This window comes from Notamacropus eugenii, chromosome 1 (assembly GCF_028372415.1).
Source record: "Notamacropus eugenii isolate mMacEug1 chromosome 1, mMacEug1.pri_v2, whole genome shotgun sequence".
NCBI lineage: Eukaryota > Metazoa > Chordata > Mammalia > Diprotodontia > Macropodidae > Notamacropus > Notamacropus eugenii.
The window spans coordinates 125,331,422-125,356,968 of record NC_092872.1 but is presented as its reverse complement, the minus strand read 5'-3'; the positions used below and the strand labels follow the sequence as shown (position 1 = coordinate 125,356,968).

The following is a 25,547-nucleotide window of genomic DNA, read 5'->3' as shown; positions in this document are numbered from 1 at the left end:
TTACCAAGAGATTTTCAATGAGAAGGGGATGAAAGAGAAAAAGATTCATTTCTAGAGCGAGGTGGTGTGGTGGATAGAGCACGGGGACCGGAGTCAGGAAACCTCAGACTCTTATGGCCAGTGTGACTCCAAGTCACATAACCATTCACCTCAGTTTCCTTATCTGTAAAACAGCACTACTTCGCAGAGTTGCTGTGAGGATAAACATGAGGTATTATTAGTAAAAGCACATAGTATAGTTCCCTACCACCTTGTAAGCACTATATAACTCAACTATAATGGCAACAAAAAAAGGAAAAGAATGATTTCCTATTATAATTAACAGAGAAAATTTGGTAGCAGATATATAAGAAACAACTAAAAATTTCTCAAAGGACTTCTCCATAACCATGAACAAATAAATACCCAATTTTCTATCCAAGCATATTTAGTTATTGCAGAAAGTCCATTGAAGACTTCTTAGCTAATACAAAATATTTATTAAATGCTGAATGCTACATGAACAATAATGAAATCTCCAATACCTACATGCATATACATAACTAGTGCTGCCTCCTTTGTCTAAATTCTTAATGAATCTATTTAATGTAGCAAAATGTACTAATCAAAAAAAAAAAAATCACATCATGTGAATAACTACTATAGCCAGAAAATGCATACTTAAAGTTTTCTTCTGGAGAAAAAATACTAAAATATATCCTGTCAAAAGGTGCTTTGTTTTGTTTTTTAACTCAGATCTTACAAATTACTCAGAAAAAGTTATTAACATGTTTGTAGTGCCTAATAGTCAAATAAAGAAGTGAAAAAGGACAAAGATTCGTTTCTATACTTCTGATGATACAAATAAAAGGATGTTTAAAATGTCAGTGTTTTCAATCTGACCATTTTCTATACTAGAAAGTTCTTTAAATCTGTCCTTATAGTTCCAAGGGCACTGTATTATTATGTTCCTAGGACAATGAATAAATAAGCAAAACAGTGTAGGAACTTGATTTAAAGGTCTTTATGGAAAGAAAAATCAATCATGTTCCTTTTTTGCTTTTATTCTTTTTGCACTGTAATATTCCTTGCTCTTTAAATTTAAGATTTCTTATACACTTAACACTGATGACAGTAGCACTGCTGAAATTTACTGTTCCTGTCAATCTAAAAGGTTTATCATATGACAAAAATGACTCATATTATGAACATCTCTGCCACACCAGATAAAAAATCCATTATCTATTTTGGGCTGTCTCTGCTGACATATTTCAAGATTAATAATCAGATACATAGGAATGTCAATCCTGGCCAACAAGTCAAATGAATTCTCATCATATAACACTGTCAGTCCTGAAGTTACTATTCATTTTTTAAATATGCAAAGTGACTGTATCTTCAAGTCTGACCCATGAATAAACCTTCTAACTGACTGCACAATGAAGATTTTTATTTGGTTCTCAATCTGTAATAAACTAGATATAAACCTTTCACATTTTAATCTTGCTGAATGAAATCCAAACCCTTTGGTTTGGCATTCAAAGATCCCCATGATCTGGTGCCAGACTACCTTTCCAGGCTTACTTCATATTACTTCCCTCCAGTCAAAGTGGATTCCTTGCTCTCATATATATACAAACCATGCTCTACCACTTTTAAGTCTTTACTAGTGCTCTTCTTTAAGCATGGAAGACTATCTTCCCTCCCACACCCACCCCCTCCAGAATCTGTTAACCCAGTTCAAATGCTACCTCTCCTTTATGAAACCTTCTTAAACCTCTCCCCTTAAAACATTTTTTTCTCTCAGGACTTCATAGTACCTTTTACTTCTCTGTACACTTGCCATACTCTACTTAATATCTTAATTATTTGTGAACATTGTATTCTTACTAACATTTAAATTATATGAAGGCAGGGGCTAATGTTTTACTCATCTTTGTATTTATTCCCTAGTACAATCATTTGCATAGAGTAGCTACTATTGAAATGGTTGCTTCCTGAACAGAAATACCATGAATTCACAAATAATCTCTCACACCGAGGAAGGAAATATCTACTTTAGAAAGGAATAAAATAAAACTTTTAAAATTAAAGTCCTTATTTCTACATAGTATAAACAGCAAAAATGAAATTGTTGTAAGTTACAGTTACGCAGGATAAACAGCAAAATGGAAATTGTTGCTGTAAGTTACAGTCCTAAAACAGTCATTGTTATAATTCAAATGACTTCATCACACAATTACGACACATCTGACATTTCTGAAAAGGCCTTTCTTCACCATGCATTCTGTAAGACATTTCCTAAATTCATCAGATTTTACAAATGCAAAAATAAAACTATTTGTATCTAACTTCCTCCCACATCTCCACAGCCCAACAAATATGCAAAATTTTCTCCAAATCTAAAAGCCTTCCCTCAAAATTTCTATCCCATCCAGCTACACTTCACGGCCAAAAGTCTTGAAAAATGAAAAAGATCCTTCAGCTTCCTCAACACATCTCCCCATCCTTTGTAATCTGTACTGAAATTGCTCTCTCCAAGGTCAATTAATCAGCAAACATCTTTCAAGCATCTACTCTGTGCTAGGTGTTCAGCTAAGATCTGGGGATACAAAGAGGCAAAAGATATTTTCCAGCCCTCAAGGAGCTCTCTAAAAATGGCCTTTTTTTCAGTCCTTATCTTTCTTGGTCCCTATATTGTATTTTATACTGCTCTTTTTGACATCCTGTCCTTTTGAAGCCTTTTCTTTCCTGGCTTCGAAAATACTCACTATTCTCAGTTTTCTCCTACCTCTAACTTTTTTGGTCTCTGTCACTAGCTTCCCTGACTTCCTTCCTCTACACTCTCCCATGGCAATACATTTACTTCCCCATCTTCAATGACCACTTCTACACAGAAGACTGCAAATCTGTCTGTAACTCTGACCTCTATCCTAAGATCAACTTGTAGAGTGAACTGCCTACAAGATGTCTTATCCAGTATCTCTGACTAAATCTCTCCAAACAGAGCTTACCCTGCCCCCAATAATCTATTCATCCTCCTGACTTATCTTCTCTGAAGACTTCCACACCCTCTCCCCCTAAACTTTTAGCTGAAATCTTACAACTTATGTTTTGTTTTGTTTTTTTTTACCAAAAACAGAGCCCTTTTCAAGAGCTCCCTCTTTTTCTGTCCTAATCTTTCAACTCTATCCTCCTCAACTATTTCCTCCCATTACTCTAATCTCTCTGATGAAGAGATGGCTCTACTCCTCACTAAAAACAGTCCTCAACCTGTATCTCTGATCCCAATCCCACTTATATAACCCAATCATTTCCTCATACTCAAATCTTTAATCCCTAAACTATAGGTTCCTTTCCCTGATGCCTAAAAATCTGCTTCTCTCCCCCCAAAAATGAAAACTCTTATTTTGTCTATTAAAAATAACCAAATTAACTATAAAGGACATAAAAAGGCATTATCATCATCCAGAAAAAAGAACTGATAAACAGATGTATAGAATAATTTTACATATATACACCTGTTTATGTCTAATGGTAGCATCTCTGGGAAGGAGGGAAAATAAAGGAAAAAAAGAAATTTACATAATTTGGTTGTTAATTTAAAAGGAATAGCAAGTTATGTCTTTTTGATTTGCAGTTTCATATACAGTCATCTTTTTTACTGTACTGTGTTATGGGAGTGCTTGTTTTATTCCATGAATTAAAGTAAGAAAATCTCACAAAATCTTTAATTACATCTCACCATCCTTGTTATCATCCTACACCTCTCTTCTTTCTTATTAGTCAAATTCTTTGGAAAAGCCATCTTCACTCAATGCCTCTGCTTTCCCTCCCCTCACTCTTCTAAGCCCTTTAAAATCTCATCACTCAATTGAAACTGCCCTCAGCAAATTTATCAAGGACCTCTGAACTGCCAAATCAAAAGCCTTATTCTAAATCCTTATCTTCTTTCATCTCTCCACAGCATAGACGATCACCCTCTATTTCTGAATAACCTTTCCTCTCCGGGTTTTCACAATACTTTCCCCTGGTTCTCTTCTTATACCTCTCTGACACTGCTTCTTACATCCTTCACTTGTTCATCCACTATGCATCAAAGACCTCATTAGCTCCAATGGATTCAATACATATTCATAGCCCTAGTCTCTTTCCTGAGCTCTAGCACTGTATCACCAACTACTTTACAGGACATTTCAAACTGGATACACCATAGGATCATCCCCAAACTGAACTCATTATCTCTTCCTCTCAAACCTATGCACCATCCAAATCTCCCTATTACTGTCAAGGGCAATGTGATCTTTTTAGTCACTAAAGTTCACAACCTCAGCCTCATTCTCACCCAACACATACAATCAGTATACCAAATCTTTTCATATTGATCTCTACCATATATATTTTCTTTCTATTCACACAACCAACACTCTAGTTAAAGCCTTCAGCATCTCTTGCCTGGAATACTGCAATATCCTTCTATTTTGTTTCCCTAACTTAAAGTCTCTCACCACACTAATCCATCTTCCACATGCCACCAAAGTGATTTTCCCAAAGCACCGGTCTGACATGTCATGCCATTACCCCAGTGAACTCCAGTGGCTCCTCCCTTACCTCTAGGATCAAAAATAAACTGCTTTATTTGGTAATTAAAGTTATTCAAAACCTTGACCCTTCCTGCCTTTCCAGGGTTATTACACTCTACAACCCTGCACATATTATACACTCTAGCCATACTGGTGTACTCACTGTTTTTCACTTATGATGCTTCATTTTCCAGTCTCTTTCGAATGTCTTTGTACTGGCTACTCAGAATGCTTGGCATACATTCCTTTCTTACTTAGGATCCCTGACTTCCTTGAGGACTCAGTATAGGTTTTGCCTTCTACCAGAAGCCTTTCCTGAACCCTCTTTCCTACTCAACTACTAGTATTACACCCACACCCACCCACTGACCCACCCACTGCCTATCCTATTAGACTATAAATTCGCTGAGTGCAGGGGCTGCTTTACTTCTGTTTTTGTATTTGTAGGATTTAGCACAGTGACTGGCACATAGTAGGGGGTCTAATAAATATTTGACTGATTACTTGAAGTATTTCTGTCAGTGGCACCACCCAATTTCTAATGTTAAAAACTCTGAAGCCAGCTTTACAATCAATTACAAGTACTATTACTTCCAAAATCCATACCAAGTCCATTCTACTTCCAAAATAGCGATTGCCTTCAGTACCCTTGACATCCACCTAATACAGATTCTCATTATCACCCAGTTAAACTACTGTGAAAACCTCCTAAAAAAGATTTTCCCACTTCTACTCCATTTGCCCTTCAAGGAATCCTTCACACCAGCAAGCTACCGCCCAAGGGCTAAATTCAGCCAGCTGCCGGCTTTTGTAAGGTTTACAAGCTGAAAACAATTTTTACATTTTCTGAATACAATAAAACTTTATTTAAACATATAAAAACCATTCTTAGCTTGTACTGGTGGGCAGAAGGTACGAATTCCCAAGAGCAACACAGTGAGAATTCAAAACCATCTGCTCAAAAACCAAGGCCAAATAGTAACTTACTTTAGAAGTCTATAATACGCAAAGCGGAAGACCTCCTGGATTATGACCGAGCACAGCACTCCGAAGATGAGCAAACCTCTCTGCACCGACTCATCCTTGGTGCTGCTGAGGGTCACTGCCACGAACCAGATGAGGGAGGACAGCAGCAGAGACACCAGCCAGAAGAACGCCCTGAAAATGTCAGAAAGTCACAAACGTGGTTTAAATGTCCACAATCATAAAATGCACCATTAAAAAAAAAAACACCTTTATTCTAACCGCGAAGCCCGGGATTTAAAAAAGACCTTTTTTAAGGAAAATGATGCTCTAGAGGATTTACTTCCATCCTTTAATTTTAAAACGCCCCAGGTTTTCTTCACTTACTCTAAGGAATACTGTAAAACTTTATCCCTCCAAAATTATTTTTAAATTTTAATTCACCTTCATTTACAAAACAAACCAAAATAAACGAGTTGGAGAAGTAATCTGCAGGTCACGGTCCCAGGATCGCCCCCGCCGCCCTCGCATCGGGACATATACACATACATATATGCAGATACACGTAAATAAAATCGACACGCGTGTATGTGACACGGGGGAAGAGGGTTCTGAAAGCCCGAAAGGGCCTCGGAATCTTTCTGAGCGGGTCTCAGCGCTGCCCCCCGCGGGGGTACGAATCGGGGACGTCCCCGGAGGCGGGATAACGGTGTGTTTACAGAAGGCATCTGGGGGTAGGGGGGGTGGGAGCAGGCCTCCGGGCAGGCTAAGAGCCCGGCGCCGCCTCTCGGGGGGCACCCAGCAGGAGGGGGCTCGCCTCTCCTCTCCCGCCCCCCGCCCCCCACAAAGGCCGGCCGCTCGGGCTCCTCCGAGGCCCTGGCCCCGGCTTGGCTCGGGCCGGGTCGGGTCGGGTCGGGCCCGCTGGGCCGCCTCGGCCTCACCCGGCGATGAGGAAGATGATGCGCAGAGGGTCAGACGCGATGGTGAAGACGTAGAGGGCGAGGGCCGGCCCGAAGGCGATGCAGGTGCAGCCGAAGAACACGGCGGCCGTCATGGCGGCCCGGGGCGGCGGGGGCCCAGGCGGAGGAGGGGGCGGCCAGGGGCGGCTCGGGGGGGGGGGGGGGGGGCCGGCTCGGGGAGGCCCAGGCTGCGCCGCGCAGACCTGCCCAGCCCTCGGCCGGAGCGGGACGGGGGCGGGGGCGGGGGCGGGGGCGGAGGAGGGGGCGGTGTCCGGCGGGGCCCAGGTGAGCGGGCGGCCAACCGCACCCCCCTCACCCCACCTCCCGACAGGCAGCGGGGCTTCCAGAGACCGCCGGCTACCGCGCGCCCTCCCCCCAGCCGCGGCCGGCATGTGACCCCGGCCCCGCCCCCGCCCCGCCCCCCACCGAGGCACTTCCGCCCCACCCCCAGCCCTACATCCCAGGCCAGGGGCGGGAAATACCCCTAGCGAAGCGCTGCAAGAAGCGAGAAACGTCACGAGGAAAGAGGGGAGGGGGGAAAAGGAGGAGGGGAAGGCGGGAGGGAGGGGAGAAGAGAAGGGGGGGGGGGAAGGAGGGAAGGGGAAGGAGGGAGGGGCGAGAGGGGGAAGGAGAAGGAGAAGGAGAGAGGGGGAAGAGAAGGAGGGAGGGAGGAAAGGAGGGAGGGGGCCTCAGGCCGGTACGGTCCCCACTCTCACCTCTGCACAGCCTTAGTCTCCATGGAGAAGGGAGGAGGGAGGGGAGGTTCGCTCCTGAAACATAGTTGCGCTGACGGAGCCGAGCTCCAGCAAAGCAGAAACAGTTTCCCATCCTGGGGTCGGTGAAGTTACTGTTGCATAAAAACATTCTGCTAACGATCTCGATGGAGCCGCTTTCCTTTGTAACTCTGCTGCCTTTAGAAATACCATTTTGAGAACAGGGTCCTGGCCCCCAGAGCAGCAGACGGGATGGGGACCCCCCACACCCCCTGCCGGCCAGGGTCCTCATTTCTGTGGAAACCAAAGGAGGAAGCAGGCAGGTCTGAAGAAACAGCCAAGTTGTCGTAGCGGAGTGCGCTTCTGTTCTGCTTTTCTCTTTGTAGTTAGGTTTGAAAATGATGGCCCATTGGGGATGCACGTGCTTGGGGGCCCGTCCCATACCCTCCAAGTCTCCGTCTTACCCTTAGGAATGGTTTGAGCCTGAAAATAGTAAATACATTTGACCATGGATCCGAGCAGTTTGGGGCTTTTGAACTCCTCCGGCAGGACAGAAGGGTGGTCTTTCTGGAGCCCCCGCACTCATTCCTTTGCAGTCGCCAACATACACAAAATAGCAATCTTGTCCTTTAAATCCAGCGCTCCTTCCATTATATGAAGCAAGAGAGCCGTTCTGAAAAATGTTAACTACAAAATTTCCCATTTTTTGAAAGGTACAAGCCAGTATCCAATGGAAGACTTAAGAGGGGGGAGGGCTTCGGAGTAAGGAAGAAACACTGCAAAGTTTAGAAATGTCTAAATATAGAAAACGTATCAGAAACTTATTTTCACCATGTGAACGCATGAGTGAAGTGATTTTTTTAGGGGGGTGGGAGTAGGAAAGAGAGGGAACAAACATTTATTAAATACCTACTAAGGACGGCTAAGTGCTTTACAAATGTTATCTTATTTGTGTTCTGAAATTAAGATCCTAAATATTCACATTTGTAAAGTCTTCTGAGTCATTATCTATAAAATAATCATCATCCTCAGCTTGAACCAAGAGAGTAACTGCAATTTGTAAATTCAAATTTCTGAGTACTTAAAAGTAGAACCTCAAAATTTCAATGACAACATGAGGTATTTTTTTAAATCATCGTTTATAACTAATGAAAAACAAAGCTGTTTTGCAAACTAAGAAGCAGTTATTAAAAATAAATCATGACATTCTAAAAAAATATGCATTGCTGAAAATGTACAATGAAGTGCAAGAAATAGGTTTAAATGGCACTTAAAGCTAACCAACTAGTTTACTCCCCAAAAAGTTAGCAATAGGGAAGTTATAAACAAATAGGACTAAGTCTTGGCTTAAGGGTATCAATGCTGTTCGTTGTTTTGTTTCGTCCCATTATTTGTGACTCCATTTTCTTGGTAAAGATGCTGAAGTGATTTGCCATTTCTTTCTCCAGTGGATTAAAGCAAACGGAGGTTAAGTGACTTATCCAGGGTCACATAACTAGTGAGTGTCTGAGGTCAAATTTGAACATAGGTCTGGCCCAGTACTCACTACTGAGCCTCCCAGAGTACTCAAGAAGATCTTTAAAAACATTGTTAGGAGAATTTAGTTTCCCTACCATCTTTCTCTTCTTACAATTAAATCTTCATTGTAGCAGTAAAGTTGGGAAAAATTAGGCAAAAATATGTGAGTGCGTTCCAGCTTTACTTTCTTTTAATTCAACAAACATTAAAAGCCAACTATGTTCAACACAGTGCTAGATAATGGGAATGTAATAATAGACATGGGCATGCCATTAAGAAGCCTACAATGGAATCACAAGAGATAAGAGGTACACAAATAAATACAAGTTAAAACATAGTAAGTGCACATTAACTTAGGGGTTACTGTAAGCAAAACACTTTTTTTCTTTTAAATTGTAAAACACTGTACTGTATGAATATTTGCCATCATCACTTGAAGGTGATGTTACTGATCAAGGCATCAGTCACTGGTCTGTTTATGAGAAGATACCGTTTACTACCTTAAAGGCTTGAGATCGCTAGCAAGGGGCAAGAGCCATGAGGATGGTGAAGTCCGTACGTAGAAGAGGGTTGCAGATGCCATCGGCCTGTGCAGACTCAGCTAGGAATCTCATTTTCAGCAAAGTTGGGGTAGAAAGATGGGAGGAGGAAACTTGGTAGTTGGGGTGAGAGTCAACTAAGATTGCCAATTGTCATCAGCTGGAGACAGTTGTTAAAAATTGACCTTCTCAGTTGTCTCCCTAATCGTGGTAATATCTTTGCATGATTTCATAGATTCTTATCAAGTTTCCCTAATAAAAAGGACAGATTGAAGTTAACTGGATTCATTTGGGAATTAACTTTAGGACCTTAGTCTCGTTAGTCATCCTGTGTACTTTAGTGGATGGTACAAGAGATTCTTTAAAAAAAGAAATCAGTCCAACACAAATAGAAAATGATAAGTTGTCGCTAAATACTCTTAGAATTAAACTAAATCTTTTACCCTGACAGCAATACAGGATTACAGAAAAGTACAATGCAAGAGGAAAAGGGAATATAATGGATATAAAAGAGAAAAAGTAGGTCATGAGGAAGGATAAACTCTTATTTAATTTCCTAGGAAAGTAGCCATGTTAATTCCTTGTTTGTTTCCTATATACGTAGATAGGAAAACAGGAACTATTGCCATGAAGCTGTATTTATAATCAAAATATATAAATATATGTATTTTTAAAACATATAACACCAAATACAAAAATGATAGTTTAACTTCACTATCTCAGGAGCAATAAATGAACACAGGATATTACAAGCTTTATTAGGTAAACCAAAGTGCTGTTTCATATGATTACAGAATATTGAAGATGATAAGATCTTTGGAAATCATCAAGTTCATCTCTCTTATTTTGCAGGTAAGGGGACTGAGACTCAGGGAGGAGGTGACTTGACTTGCCTAATCACATGAAGGCAAAACCAGGTTTAAACACTGATATGCTGCACTATAGACTGGCTCAGAGATGACCTGAAACATTTTAGATGGTTGATAGGACATCTGTTTTAAATATCTGCTTTCTCTAAAATTCTAAACATAAATGCAGTAGTTGCTATGCTTACCATGTTTGAAATTCCTTAGTTTTTTTTTTTTCTATGACCATTACTCTGTTTGACAATTAAAAAAGGAAAGGAAAACTCAATCAGGGTCTCTTAATGATTGTATACTTTCTAAATAAGATGATTTATTTTTTCATTCTACAATCATTTGTGTAGTTACTACTTGTTGCTAGGCATTGAGGATGGTAGAGGACATAGCAGTCCCAGCTTTCAAGGAGCTTACAAGTTAGTAGAGGTAAAGATATAAGTCAAATGCAAAGTTTTTTAAGTGCATAAATGAGGCGAATGTGTTTATGAAAATTCGGAGGAAAGATTCCTCAGTGGAGGATTAGGAAAGGCCTCAAGGAAGGGCTGGTTATTTTAGCTGGGTCGTGGATATTAGCAGGTGAAGATGAAGGCAAGGGTGTTATTCTGTTTATGGTGGTATGGATGGACACGATTTTGACAGCAAACTATGGTCTGGCTCAATGGTAGAGACCTTGAGTGCAAAGAGTGTGAAATAAGGCAGTAGAAAGGAGTTGTAAACAGGTTATGGGGAGGCTTGAAGGCCAGGATAGCTAAGGAGTTCAAAGTTTGAAACAGGAAACCCTTGTTTTTGTGACTTAATGGAGCAGTGATATGGTCAGACTATGCATTCAGAAGCTAAGTCTTCTGGGCAATAAAGAATGCAATGGGAGACTGAGAAGCAATGTGATACAGTGAGCACAAAGAGCAAGTTTGGATGACCTATGATTGAATCCTAGTTTAATATCTTAATTGAGCTTAATATACTTAATACCTGTGGGACCTCTGGCAGGTCACTTACTCTCTCTGTGTCTCAGTTTCCTCATCTGCAAAAAGAGGGCACTTGGATGAGATGACTGCTAACTCCCAATGTATGATCCTATGTGGCCAATTAGGAACATGTTGCAGTAGTTCAGGCAAGAGTTGATGAGAATTTGAACCTAAATAGTCGCAGTGAAAACAAAAGTGGGGTGGCAGTGGATATGAGAGATTAGAGAGTTGAAATCATCATATTTTAGTGATTGGTTACAGGGGGCAGAGCCAAAATGTTGAGTAAGAGGAAGAATTACAGCAAGTTTCCTTCCTCCTCAAAAGTCCAAACATCTAGAAAATGCACCAGACAAAATCCTGTTGGAGAAATTTAAGAAAAAGTCATAGTGACTTATTTTTCCAGGCCAAACTGGCATTGGGAGACAAAGAGGTTTGTGAACACTGGGGACTGGGTCTGGCCAGGAGCTCACTCAGCAGATTTGTTCAGCCTCCAGTGACTGATGGAAAAAGGACTGAGGTTGTGCACCAGGGCAAGACCCATCTGGGGTGCCATGATGGCATACAGGGTGGGGGGAAAGGTGCCAATTGGCAACTCTGTCACTCACCTACTTCTGGGTCATAGATTCAGGACAGACTAAGGAGGCAACTTGCCCTAGCATCATGTGCCACCAAAAGCCTAAGGAGGAGCAAGGCTTTTCAAAGATGGCTGAATTTCGTAACTAGGAAGCCTATTTCATTTGATTGGTGTGAAGAGAAGGCAGGTTGAAAAGGATGAAGGAATGAGTGGTGAAGTAGAGGCAATGGATATAGGATACACTTGTAAAATGTCTGGGTAGGCGATTTCTCAGGGGCAGGGGCAGGTTTTTCAAACAGAGAAGACTTGAGTTTATTGAACAATGGAGAAGCAAGCAGCAGAAACAGAGAAGTTGGGGATGATTAATGGAACCCAATGTGGAGGAAGCATAAAGAGATGGAGAAGGGCACAGGGATGTTAGGGATGTTAACATTGGTCAGGATGAAGACCAAGGTGTCCTCTCAGGCAAGGAGAAAGGAGAGAAGGAGTAAAGATCAGTTTGAAGATGTGGAAGAAGGGATTGGGGGAAGCTCACAGGAGATGTCTCAGATGTCTTGTTTGATAGCTTTTCATGCCCTATGGATTAATAAATAGTGATGGGAGGAAATGAAGCCTTTTTCAGATTTAGGCTTCTAGATGCTTTGTATTTATAAAAGGCAGTGCTTGTGCACTAATTATGTACTGTATGAGAAAGGTAAATGTACGTATTAATTGCTGCCACAACTAGGTAGTACGGTGGCTAAAGTGTTTGACCTGAAGTTAAGAAGACTCATCTTCTGGAGTTCAAATCTGGCCTCAGACACTTACTAGCTGGGTGACCCCTGGGCAAGCCACTTAACCCTGTTTGCCTCAGTTTCCTCATCTGTCAATTAAGCTAGAGAAGGAAATGGCAGCATCTCTAGTATCTTTGCCAAGAAAACCCCAAATAGGGGCACAAAGAGTCGGGCACTGAAAATGACTAAAACAACGGTTCTCACCGACTGCAGAGCTATCTTCTTGTTGAGTTCCTTAAAGGAAGACACTTTCTTAGAGGGGAAGATAGCATATGTAAGGAATATGTTAAAGCTATTATTTTTCTTTCTGTTTCATGTTGTATATATATATATATATATATATATATATTCTCAGAAAAAGTTTGCCATTTAATTAAAGGGTGGCCTACTACAAAGTGTTCTTAAAATACATTTATGTTTCATGGAGTACTACACATATTTCTAAGCTGGATATGGGTCAAACTACTTTTTAGTATTTTCTAAAATGCATATGGATTTACTCCAAAATGTTAAACTGAAAGATAAATTAGGTTGCCTGTTATCATGTTAAATGTTATGACTTGGATTTAATAAATACTATAACTGAGTTTTTGTAGAGCCAAAATTATGTTATGCTTGAATGAAAACAATGTTGAATTTGCCATTCTTCCTGAATTGGATTTTATTGTTGTTTTCTTGTATATGGAGGTGGCACAGTAGATAGATCACTGACTCCTGGGTCAGGTAGGCTTGAATTTGAGTCTAGTCTTAGTCATTAGTTGTGTGACCCTGGTCAAGTTACTGTGTCTGTTTCCTCAACTGGAAAATGGGAATAATAATAGCAGCGAGTATATAGCACTTACTTTCCATGGTTGTTGTGAGGATCCAGTGAGATATCTGTAAAGTGCTCGGTACAGTACCTGACACTTAACAAATGCTTATTTCCTTTCTTCTGTGGGGAAGTGGGTGGGAGAGAGTGTGTGTTCATCCTTCATTGCCACAGAAGACCACGCCATCAGTGAAATGATGACATGACTTGCACTTGACTTTGCTTTGAGTGAGGGAGGGCTGTGCAGGTCACCAGCTTCACTTCTCCTCCAGAGCCATCAAGGGAGAGAGTAAGGAAGGAGGGTGGAACTGAGACATAAAGATAAGCAAGACATGCAGAGCCAAGAGGGTAGAGTGGTAGGAAGCAGTAATGGAGAGGTCCCCACAAGTTTTCCAAACAGAACCAGACTGAATCCTGATGGAGAAACCCAAAGTCACAATCAATCATTTGTCCAGTCCAGGTCAGTGTATGGCAACAGATAGGTTTGTGACAGCTGGGGGTGGGATCAAGCACATTGTGCTTGAAGCACTCTAATGCCTAGAGAAAGGTTGTGTACCAGGTGAAGAGGAGGTTCTAGACTTATACCAGGGCGCTACCAGACCCATAATGGAGTGCTAGGAAGGGAAAAAGGGTAAATTGGTAGTTTTGTTGCCCACCACCAGGTCATAAATCCAGGGCACTGGAACCACTTAGAAGGGTACCTACCTACTGTGGGAGCAGGAATTTTTCAGGTAAGGCGGTCTTGTACCAGAAGTAAGGAAGTTCAGAAGCCCGCAGTAGAGGTGTGGCTCAGACCCCAGAAACAAAGCAAGGTCTCATTTCCAGCATCTAGCCCAGCCTGCAGAGAAATCACCAGGAAAAGAATACCCAACCATTGGGGAGCTTATAATTTTTCCAATGAACCAACAGGGCTTTCTAGCTGGCTGATAAGGGCTCAGTCCAGCAGCATACCCTTGCTCAGACTCAAACCAAGAGCAGCAATTTGTATTTAAAAGGTGGTGAAACAAACGCATTTTTCCCTTGATCAGTCCACTTCAAGAGTACTGAAAGCTTGTAGGGATACAGCCTGTCCCTGAGATCCTAGGCACAGTACTCCATACCTTAAGAAATCAGCAACAAAACCCCGGGCCAGAAGTACACAGAGGCAGGCCCTAACCTTAAATCTGAAGTCAAGAAGTAGGCTGGAATGACCAAAAAAAAAAAGAATCCCACCAGAAAAAGGTAGTGTGGTAATCAGGAAACCTAATGGTGACAGGGAACCTAACGACACAAACCCAGACGAAGAAAATGACCACCAAATATTTACAGACAAAGCCTCAGAGAAACACATAGCCTGAGAAAAATTCAACTAAAATTCCTGGATGAGATGATCTGAGCATTTAAAAAAGGAGATAAAAATATTTGTAATAAAAAAATTTGAAAGCATTTGAGGAAAAAAAGGAAAGAAATAAGAGCTATGAAAGAAAGAATTAGAAAAGGAATTAATAGCTTGGCACAAGAAGTACAAACCCTTGCCCAAGCAACTAATTTCCTTAAAATTATAATGGGCCAAATAGAAGGCAGTGACTCCACGAAGCAACAAGGAATATTAACATAAAGCCAAAAGACTGAAAATACAGGAAGAAAATTAAGGTATCTCATAGCAAAAACAACTGACCCACAAAACAAATCCAGAAGAAAACATTTGAGCACCACTGAACTATCTGAACAGCATGACCAAATAAAGAGCCTAACCATCCTATTTTAAGAAATTTTGAAAGAAAATCATGCAGATCTCTTAGAACAGAGGGTAAAGTAGAAATAGAATCCGCTAGTCAGTCAACTCTTTAAACAAACTCCAAAATGAAAACTCCCAGGAACATCACAGCCAAATATCAGAATTTCCAGGTAAAAGAAAAAATATTGTAAGAAGCCAAAAAGCAAAGAATTCATGCACCAAGGAGCCAGTCAGGATCACACATGATTAGCAGTCACCATTAAAAAGAAGCAGAGAACTTGGAATACGTCACAGAAGGCAAAGGATATGCTTTCACAGCCAAGACTAACTTACTCTACAAAACTGAGTGTAATGCTACAGTAATGGAAATAGATCTTTAATTAACAAGGTCTCCAAACATTCCTGATGAAAAGACCAGACCTGAACAGAAACTTTGAAGTTCAAACACAGGAGCAAAAAGAATATAAAAAGGAAAATATCAACTAAGGACTAAAGAAGGATAAACAGCTTATTTTTAAATGTGAAGATATTATACACATCTCCTCTGAATTATATCACCATTAGGAGGTCAAAAAAAGGTGTCTAATTAGACAGAAGGCCTAGGAGTGGTTCTGTTATGTCTTGATAATCTTAAAAGAAGGATGGAAAAGGAAAGGAAGAGAAATACACTGATGAGGAAAGGGAAAGGAAGATTAGAGAAATTATTTCATATAATCAATATATGTAAGTTGACTTCTGTACAAACAAAGAGGAAATCAAGGGAATAGCTGACATTTGAACCCCACCCTCTTCTGAACTGGTCAAAAGAACTTACACACACACAGCTGGGTACAGAAATACATTACACTTAACAGGGAAAGAGGAGAAGGGGAGAGGGAGAACAAGAGGGAGGCAGATTAAGGGAGAGATTAGTCCTAAACAGAATAGACTAAAGATAAACCAAAATATTTATAGCTCTTTTTGAGGTGGCAAAGAATTTAAGGGGGTCCCCATAGACAAGTTATAGTCTCTAAATGTGATGGAATCCTGTTGTGCTCAATTCTCATCGGTGCAACCATTAGCCATGGTTCCAGAGTAGTAATAATGAAACATACTCCCCACTTCCTGACAGAGAGGTAGACACAAAATGAAGAATGAGACCAATTTTTTTTGGACATAGCCAATATGGAAATGTGTTTGGGTGGACTCTATGTGATTATCATGGATTTTGTTTTGCTTGGGTCCTCACTTGGGAGATGGACTGGAGTGGAAGGACGAGAAGGCAGATCTTGGCTGATTGAAAACATTTTTCTAAAAATTACGATAGGCAATAGCCATGAAAGTATACAATTTCAGAGTTATTTGTGTTGCAAATGAAGAGCATTAAAGTTCAGAAATGAAGTGTCAGTGTGATATCAATTTAGAGTTTTGTCCTCTCTTTGGGGACAGCTAGGTGATGCGTGCCAGGCATGGAGTCAGGTAGACTTATCCTCCTGAGTTCAAATCTGCTCCCCGATCAAGTCACTTAACCCTGTTTCCTCAGGTTCCTCATCTGCAAAATGAGGAGAAGGAAATGGCAAACCACGCCAGTGTCTGTGTCAAGAAAACCCTCAATGAGGTCATGAAGAGTTGGACACAACTAAAAAATGACTGAACGACAACCTCTATATAGATCAGAATTATCTTCTAATCAGTACATATGAATTAGAGAACTATTCAAATGGAAATGACACTGAATAATCCAAGTTTGGAGGTAAATTTCATGAATTAATCATATAGAAGGAATAACCTCTTCTCCCTCATTTTTTAAAATTTTTATTTACAATTTTTTGGTCAACTTTCCCAGACTTTATACCTGCCATCTTGATTCTTTTCCCATGTAATCTAAAACTTGCATATCCAAGCATGTGTTTTTTTATTTCACTCATATAACATGCCCTATCCATAAAAAAAGCATTCTTTAGATAACCATCCCATTACTTAAACCTTGCCTTTCAAAAGAAAAAAAAAGTTATAACTCACATGTAAGAAAATTTTACTTTATTCTGTCCAGACTAAAAATAAAATCCGTTTTCCTTACTGCTTCCCTGTTGGTCTTTATAGGCTTCAAGCATTTGGTTCTCTGTGTCGTTGCATGAAGCACTCACCTTTCTGACTTTGCTACTTCAAAACAGTCAGAAATCTGGTTAGGAGATGACTGTATTGCAATGATCAGTTTGTCTATTGTGTTTCTTCATTTTTGTGGAGAATGCTGGGTCACATGTCAGCAAAATTTTTTTCCATTCTTGGTAGATTGAAGGAAATTTCAAACAACATTATGAAATGGAATGTATTTCATAATTATGTAGTCTTTATTTTAGACACATTATTGTAAAAAAAAGTTGACATGGAATAAAATCCATTGTTTTTCTTTTGAACACAGCATCAATAGCAGTACACAGTTAATGATTAGATTCAAACAAATTTAACCACATAATCTGCAGGAGCTTTTCACATTAAGCTTTTGGAGCAGAGATAAAATGTGCTTAAACACACAAAGGTAGGGCAAACTTATTGAAAAACCATGCCTTTTCTGTTCGGGTTTTGTTTTTTAGTTAGATACTTCAACTATATATTGCATTAAAGACGCTGGAGTCCTACTTCAGCAGTGTCAGTTGCAAATGAACAAAAAACACCCATTTGTAAGGCCATAGGAATGCACTGAAATAATTAAATTCAGTGGAAACTAAGAAAATGAAATGGAAATTATGTTATTTCTTGGCATAATTAAATGTAATCAAATGTGGCACAAGAATAAAAGATGAAGTGATCTGAAAATAACTACAAATAATTATTTCTTAGCTTCATATCTGCACATTTCACTAAATGAAAGTCAGATGAAAGATAAAGTTTTAGTAGTGAACAAGAAGCATCAATTTTATTAGCCTAAAAACATTTTACTTATACTGTAAAACATTGAAGAATGTTATTTTCACTAACATCCTGTTCCTGTAGGTCATATGTTAAGGCATCCCTTTTCTTTCAGATGGTGCAAAAAAGAAGAGGAAATGCACTTCCTAAAAAGAGACTTTTGCAAAGTCAACTAGAAATAAATGCCCTAAATTTTACATAAGTAAACCAAACGTAGCTTTAACTTTAAGTATGAAAGATCATTTTCAAAGGTTAAGTACTAAATTTATATAAAACAGTCTTGCTCATGGAAAAAGAAAATCTGAAGAAAAAAGGAAAAAAATCTGAATAAATGCTTCATTTGTTGATCCACAGTTCAAAGCTTTATTAGCCATAATAGAGATGATTACCATTGAAGACCTAAAAATTTAAGCTGTAGTCTTGGAGGAACTTTTGCAGAAATTTACCTATATTGTACAGCTACACTTTTAAAAAAGAGCTGGAATAACTTTTTTTTTTGCATTATTGGACATAACATAACAGGTTCTAGTCTAAACTTGAAATGTCCACTTTTACCTAAAGACTAATGACACCTTTAAATCAAGACAAAACATAAATCTACAATTTTGTAAAATGTAAAACAGCTGGCTCACCTTTGTTCTACTAGATATTAGAATACTAGTTTTCAAACTGAGGTATAGTTTTAAAAAGTCCTTCAAAGTAAAGATAATAGTCCTCTGAAAGCTTACAAAGACTGCACAAAATGTTCGTATGGATAGTAAGAAAACCTGCAGCACCCAGGAACTGATGCACAGGCAAAACATACCATTTATTGTTATCTGTTTTTCTAAAGTAAAATAGAGCTAAAATAGGTTCCCAGCAAAATGGTACAATCAGTGATTTACATGCTACTTAGATACAGCACATTTTTCATTGTCTGACACTCTCAGACTATGTTTGAAAAGGTCTACACCAACCGTTATAAAAAAATTAGCACATTGATAATAAAGTGCAGCCACTGAATCACTTAATACTGCTGCAAATATCTGTATTTTACTTTATTTATAAGACCAAAAAATGTTCACGTGAAACTAGAATTCTTCAGTTTCAGCAGGGAACAGACAAAATTGTCTGTTATTAAATCCTTCTACAAATAGAAAAAAATAATGTATTATATGAACATTGTTAAGCAAAATGAAATATTTACTGGATCATTTTTACCATGCATAAAGTGAAATTTCCTACAGTCTCACCTCAAATTTATATACAGTTTAGCATGGCTAAATGTAAGAAAATAGCAAAGACATCTTGTTTTTATACAACAGAGCAAATACCCCCAATGGCTGCTACTTCAAAAAGCTAAAAGTTTAGACTCATAACTTTCACAGGCTCTTTCAAAGGGAAATTCATGGAGACTAGGTAGGCATTAACATATACAGGACAAAACCAGAGAGAAAATGGAACAGAGGCAAAGCATTCCATTAAAAACAAGCCAACAACATGTGAACCACAGAATGTGTCAGTTTTGGTTTGCAGACAACCCCTGAGATAAAAATCAGTATTAAGACACCAGATAGGCAGAGGGAAATCACTGAAAGATAATTACATTCATAAATGGTGTCATAACACTTGCCTTGATAGAAAGCACTTTACTGCCTTACAGAAAACTTAACTACTTGACCCTTTTCTAAAAAACGGTAAGTACACGCAAAATGATCAGGGATGTTTTTAAACATGATTTTTTCCTTTTAAAAAAATTCATCTGAATAACAGTGATTTATAGCTAAGTTATAAGGAAACATTATTTTATGGGAAATAGCAACAGGGAGTATCTATAAACACCTCAACCATCAAACCTATAAAGGTGACTATAAAGTCTTAGGAAATTGACAGTTTTTAGTAGTAAGACCTTAACACCTTAATCAGAAATAGCTCTTGGCATGTTTACTGCTGATGAAATGTGTTTAAGTTTTGTCACATGGAGACAGGTAAATCTGTGAAAGCAGCCTAATGACAAATTTTATTTCAAACAAAATTCTCAGCAGTGACAGCCAACTCATTTTTTCCTATTACCTAATAATTATGATAGTGACTGTAGTAAAACAGAGCAAGAATTCAAAGAAAAAAATTCCTAACAAGGATATATTTCACCTCTTCATCCTTTTGTCATTCCTTTCTATGTTACAACACTCATGCTAAAACACATTGTTGCATTTGCATGTTACCTAAATTTGGCACTTTAATAACCACTAATTTCTTTTATTTCTGCTCCATGAACATTTTTTTCTCTTTAAAAAAAAAAATCTGCAGAGTACACCAGAGATCAGCGTTCAGTGAGAAAGGTTGGAAACTTCTGTTTGGCTTTGCCCTAAATAACACCATCAGCATTTATACTCGGTAACTTAGAATGTGACAAGATGGAACTAGGTTTTACTAATTCAGTAACAGCCGTTGTGAAACTAAAAACATGTTCATGTTTTCTTTATTGAGAGGGCATTATTTACTAGAGGCTTCACTAAGTCCAGTTATGCATATATGTGTTTTTAAAATCCAACTCCCTAAAATTTCCCCAAGTTACATTATCTACTCAGGTTGCTCTCTTTATACAGGTAAGCTTTCTGCAAGCTAAAAGACTAACTCCTGCCAACCCTGGTCAGAGTTTATGCTAGAAATAGTTAGTATAAAGGAGATACCAAAAAGCAAAGTGGCTGTAAATCCAAGAAGAAAATTTTCAGTATTGTCTTATGGAGGAGCTACCATAAGCAACTAAAAACAAAATTTCCAGCCATGCCACTGTATGTATAAAAAACTTCAAGGTCTCAATTTTTAAAAAGTCACATTTGAAAGTTAGAGTATTGGACAGAAAGTGAGGAGCTAAGACAAGGGAGAAGGGGAAAGGAGGCTAAGAAAAAAAATTGGGGGAAGAGGAAAGTGTAGTGGGGTGGAGTCAGATGTAGTCACCTTTAGAGAATTCCCTTGAAGAAACTCTCCCCAGTAATAAGAATTAGCAACTTGTCTATAACTTGGAGTACTAACTAGGGGGTAAAGTGATTGCTTGGGGATGCACAGACCTATGTAAATCTCATAGGACTCAAGCTTAGGTCTGCCTGACTCTGAGGCTGAACCTTCAAACATTATACCACACTGTATCAAATATTTTTAGAATAGTCAAGTAAAAGTGATTTAAAGCAGTTTTTATAAACTAAGAAGAAAGGACATAAATTTGGAAAATTATAGTCTTAGCTACTCTCAATACTTATGGGGCCAAATAGACAAGAAGGAAGCAAAGCCCTACGTTCTGAAGAGAGGAAGAAGTAGTAGCCTTGGTACGGACCAGTGCATTTTCTTGAATTAAAAAAAAAGCCTCATTAGCATTTAGCTTTTCTTTTCAAGAAATTGACATAAGACTAGAGCCCTTCAAAGCACATACCACAAATTATATTTGTCCCTATGAACCAGATGAAGTCTCTGAATTTGTGGAAATTTAAAAATTTCTCTTTTGTAAACTTCCCTGAAAATGCACAAATCTGTTAAGAACTTCACAAGACAAAACTGTGCAAATACAAGTGTATGATTGTGCTGTAACAGGCAAGGATAACATTGATGTGCAAAGTTAAAAGAAAGATAGCAGCTTCTGCAACAGGCAAGAAAACAAACACAAAGTTAACTCCTGCGTGTCTCCACTTCACTGCTTCCACGTTTGAGAAAAGGAGCCTGACCTGCTGAAAGGCCACATGGCCAGAATCCAGGTTGTATTCTGTTTAAAGAAGTCTGAGTTCCTCTGTTTAAAGTCTGAGTTCCATGGAGCTCTCAGTGGCAGCTTGGTGGTATTATGTCTCTGGGGCTATGCAACCCTGTGCTTTCGGAAAAGCAGGAAAGGTTCTTCTAGGTGTGCGGCAGTCCATTATTAAGAGTTTATCAAAGGAGTGTACAGCGGAAGAAACTGCTCTTCTTTGATCTGTTTTCTGTTATTTTCACTGGTCCTCCTGCCCCTGGTGAATGGCTGTCATTCTAAAGAGACAAAAAGAGAATAAAATTAATCAAAAGATAATGTCATAGTTTGCCCCAACACCCTACAAAAAAATTAAACTATCATATTAAAAAGGTATTTGGCAAAAGCTAATAAGAAAGTAATTTTCAAAACCCTTCAGACTTTTTTTGGGGGGGGAGGGAGACACACAAAGGGAAGAAAAGGCTGTGCTATAAAACATTTAGATTAATAATCTAAATAATAAAAAGGAAGATCTTGTTCCCATATTTAAAGAAATAATAAGCAATGGAACATAGAGCTTATGCCTAATGATAATAGCACTGCTTGTATATCCTGGCATTCTAAGATAAGTATCAATAGCATTATATTCAAAGATTTTATTCAGTGCTCAAGCTAAAATATACTGCCAAAATTATGTATCGTATGTCACTGAGATATTTTTATGATCGAGTATACTTTAAGACCAGAACTATACATAAATGCCCATCACATAATAAAGTATTTCATTTAATCAATTAAAAATTCAGTAGTTCTGGATTTTTATCACTGAATCTCTTTGCATTACCAAGGATATTTTGGTAATATTGTCAAGAGAAGGAATAGATAAGAATCAATGTTCAGAGAGATTATTTCTTTCCCTATCACCCTATCACATTCACTTGGATGTCCACGTCCTTAAAACACCTTTTCTGACTGTTTTTGCTTTTCTTTACATCCACAGGTCTTGGGACAGTGTTGACACATAGTAGTAAACTCTTAATAAATGCTTATTGAGTAATACAATAAAAGACTTACAAAAAAATTAAAAATTGTAAAAAGATACAAACCATTTTTCTGTTGAGTTTTGTCATTATATCCCGTGCAAGTGTAAAAAATGCCTGTAAATTAAAAAAAAAATTATTACATACTCATTTTTACACTAATAAAAACATTTTTATTAAAGGTTTTACTAAAACTTAGGCTCTTGTTCTTTAACCATCTATTTCTGCCAAACAAGAAGCCAAGAAAATAAGCAGACAGTATACTATTTCAGAAAAAAGGAGCCCAGATTTTTTTTAGTATTAAAATTTGTTTTCTAAAAGTGTATTGTAGATAAAATGATCTTGAAAAAATAGCGCTTAAACTTTTTCATTCAAAATTTCATCTTGTCTTCATATTTATTTTTAATTTTCCCTGTTAAGTATTTAGTATGTCTGGTTCTGGAGATAAATTAATTTTAATATTTTATCATTTGGTTATTAATAATAATGTAATATTCCCTTCACTATCAAAAGGCTAACTTAAATAGAAACCTTCCACAAAAAAGAATGTCAAAAACATTCCAACTCTTTTCAAGGCATCGGGGTTGGGTCCCACCCAACTGGGAACCTGATTACTATCTGCCAAATAAACAAGTTATGTCCTTTTTGAGGCAAAGGGGGGTGCAGGTGGCGGGGAGGACAACAGTGGAGCTCCTCTCCTTACTCTCCTTCATTAGAGTTTAGGGTAACCTAACTCATGAAGCAGAAACCAAACCAGAGAGAACTTGACTGGGGTACCCAGATGAAGGGGGCTCATACTTCCTGACTAGGCCACATTCTCAGTGGACCTCCTTCCCTTAGGATGAAACAATTGGGAGGGGCTGAGGGCTCTTAGCCTACTGCTTCATTAAATGTCCACCAATCAAGGTCAAGTTTCACTTGTCAGGGGAGTTCCCTGTCAAATGCAATACATTTGATATAAGGTCTTTTGGAGTAAAAGTGTTTCCAAAGATAATTAGAGAAAAAGGAAAAGAACCTATATGCTCTAAAATTTTAATAGCAGATCTCTTTGTGGTGGCAAAAAAGTGGAAATTGTGAGGATGTTCGTCATTTGGGGAATGACTGAACAAGTTGTGGTGTATGATTGTGATGGAATACTGTTATGCTACAAGAAATAATGAGCTTGATGATCTTAGAAAAACATGGAGAGATTTGCACAAAATAATGAAGAGCTAAATGGGAACTAAGAGAATATTGTGTACAGTAACAGCGTACTGTTTTAAGAACAACTTTGAGCAGCTAAATAATTTTGACTATTATAAATGCCCAAATTAACTACAAAGGACCTATGAAGGAAGATGCTATCTGCATCCAGAGAAATAGCTGATAAATAAAAGTACGTATAGAATGATTTTTACATAAAAATACATATTTGTGTCTAATGGTAGCCATCTCTAGGGTGGGGAGGGAAGAAAAAATTACATTATTCCTTTTAAATATACATTAAAGTTATCAAGTTGTATATAATAGATTTGCAGTTCCATGTGCAATCACCTTCTCCCTCCCCTTCTCCGTAATGGAAATGCTTGTTTTATTTCTTAAGTTCAGAGGAAAACAAAAAAATAGAATGTTTTATGTGAGTCTGCTTTCTTTTGTCACAGGGAATCACAACTATTCCAGGCTCTGTAACAGATGTAACTAGGATCCTAAGGCCCTCACCTTCGTGAGTTATTGCCTTCCTTTTTCATAATCTCTCTCACTTTCATCTTTAACTGTTCATTTTTATTTTTATTATCTAACACTGGAAAACCGAAAGAGGAACTATCCAGGAGAATGTGATTGATAGTGTCAAGTATAGCAGAAGTCAAGCAGGATGAGGATGGAGAAAAGGCCCATTACATTTGGCAGTTAAAAGATAATTTGTAACTTTGGAGAGGACAGTTTCAGCTGAAAGATGAAGACATATTGCAGAATATTTAGAAGAGAGTAAGAAATTAGGAAAAATAGGTACCTAGGATAGATGGTTTTCTTAAGGACTTTAGCCATGAAGGGGAGAAGACATATAAAATGATAAATATCAGAATTGTGGAATCAAATGAGGATGATTTTATGGATGAGAGATATGTGGCATGTTTGTAAGTAGCAGAGAAGGAGCCGGTAGATAGGGAGAAATTGAAGGTAAGAGTGAGGGTGATAGTAGGGGCACAAGGGGATGGGACCAAAGTTATACATGAAGGGCAAAGAGAAAAGCTGCCTCTTCATCTTGAAAGAGGAAATAGTGGAGAATGAGAGAAAAGATTATTTCTCTTTTGTATTTAATAACTAATTATTGAATAAGGACCAAGATTTTTCTCCTTTTCTTCTTCCTTATCTAGGAATCAGCCAGTGTGGGAAATCTTACTCAAAGGCTTACCCAGCCATGAAAGCTTAGATATAATCAAAGACAGTAAAGCAACTCCAAATTTAGGCCAGGGGTGTGGCCTTTTGACTGAGTCCAAACTTCACAGAACAAATCCCCTTAATAAAAGGATTTGTTCCGTAAAACCTGACTTAGTCAAAGGCTATACCCAAGAACCTAGAAGACCACAGGTGGCTTTGTGGGCCACAGGTTCCCCACTTCTGGTTTAGGAGAATGGGTTGATTCCTGCTCATTGTGTTTACTCAGACAGGTTTGGGAAACTGGATTTTCCCTTTTGGCAGATGGGTAATATGGAAATTGATAAGTTTCTGACCAAGATTTGGGTGCTCAGTGTCATGTGCCCCAAGATCCTTATTGGAATAGGTCCACCTCTCATTATAATGTACATTCTTTCCTTACTTGTTAACCAAACAAAGTCTATTCCCACACTCAGGAACACCCACCCTTCCAAGGACATATAAGTACTGAGTGGGTTCCATGAAGGGTCTTTGGCATTCAAGAGTATCACTGACCCTTTTATTAATTAAAAATGCTAGCATTATGAACAAAATGATTAATTACCTGGAAACTATATCTCT

At 38.6% G+C, this 25,547-nt stretch overlaps 2 protein-coding genes across 3 annotated transcripts in view; both read right to left on the bottom strand.

Moving 5' to 3' along the window:
* APH1B (aph-1 homolog B, gamma-secretase subunit) overlaps positions 1-6,660 on the bottom strand; it is a 38,676-nt gene extending 32,016 nt beyond the window's left edge. Inside the window, exons 1-2 of one of the 2 annotated variants that reach the window (XM_072613345.1) lie at positions 6,467-6,660; positions 5,550-5,720 (exon numbers count right to left, since the gene is read on the bottom strand). In XM_072613345.1, coding sequence (XP_072469446.1) covers positions 5,550-5,720; positions 6,467-6,579 — 284 coding nt within the window. In that variant the 5' untranslated portion in view covers positions 6,580-6,660. The remainder of the gene's footprint in view (positions 1-5,549; positions 5,721-6,466) is intronic. The other variant, XM_072613337.1, reaches the window with a different exon arrangement.
* A 14,575-nt stretch (positions 6,661-21,235) lies between these two features.
* RAB8B (RAB8B, member RAS oncogene family) overlaps positions 21,236-25,547 on the bottom strand; it is an 82,657-nt gene continuing 78,345 nt past the window's right edge. The window contains exons 7-8 of the mRNA XM_072613274.1: positions 22,638-22,688; positions 21,236-21,830 (exon numbers count right to left, since the gene is read on the bottom strand). Coding sequence (XP_072469375.1) covers positions 21,738-21,830; positions 22,638-22,688 — 144 coding nt within the window. The 3' untranslated portion in view covers positions 21,236-21,737. The remainder of the gene's footprint in view (positions 21,831-22,637; positions 22,689-25,547) is intronic.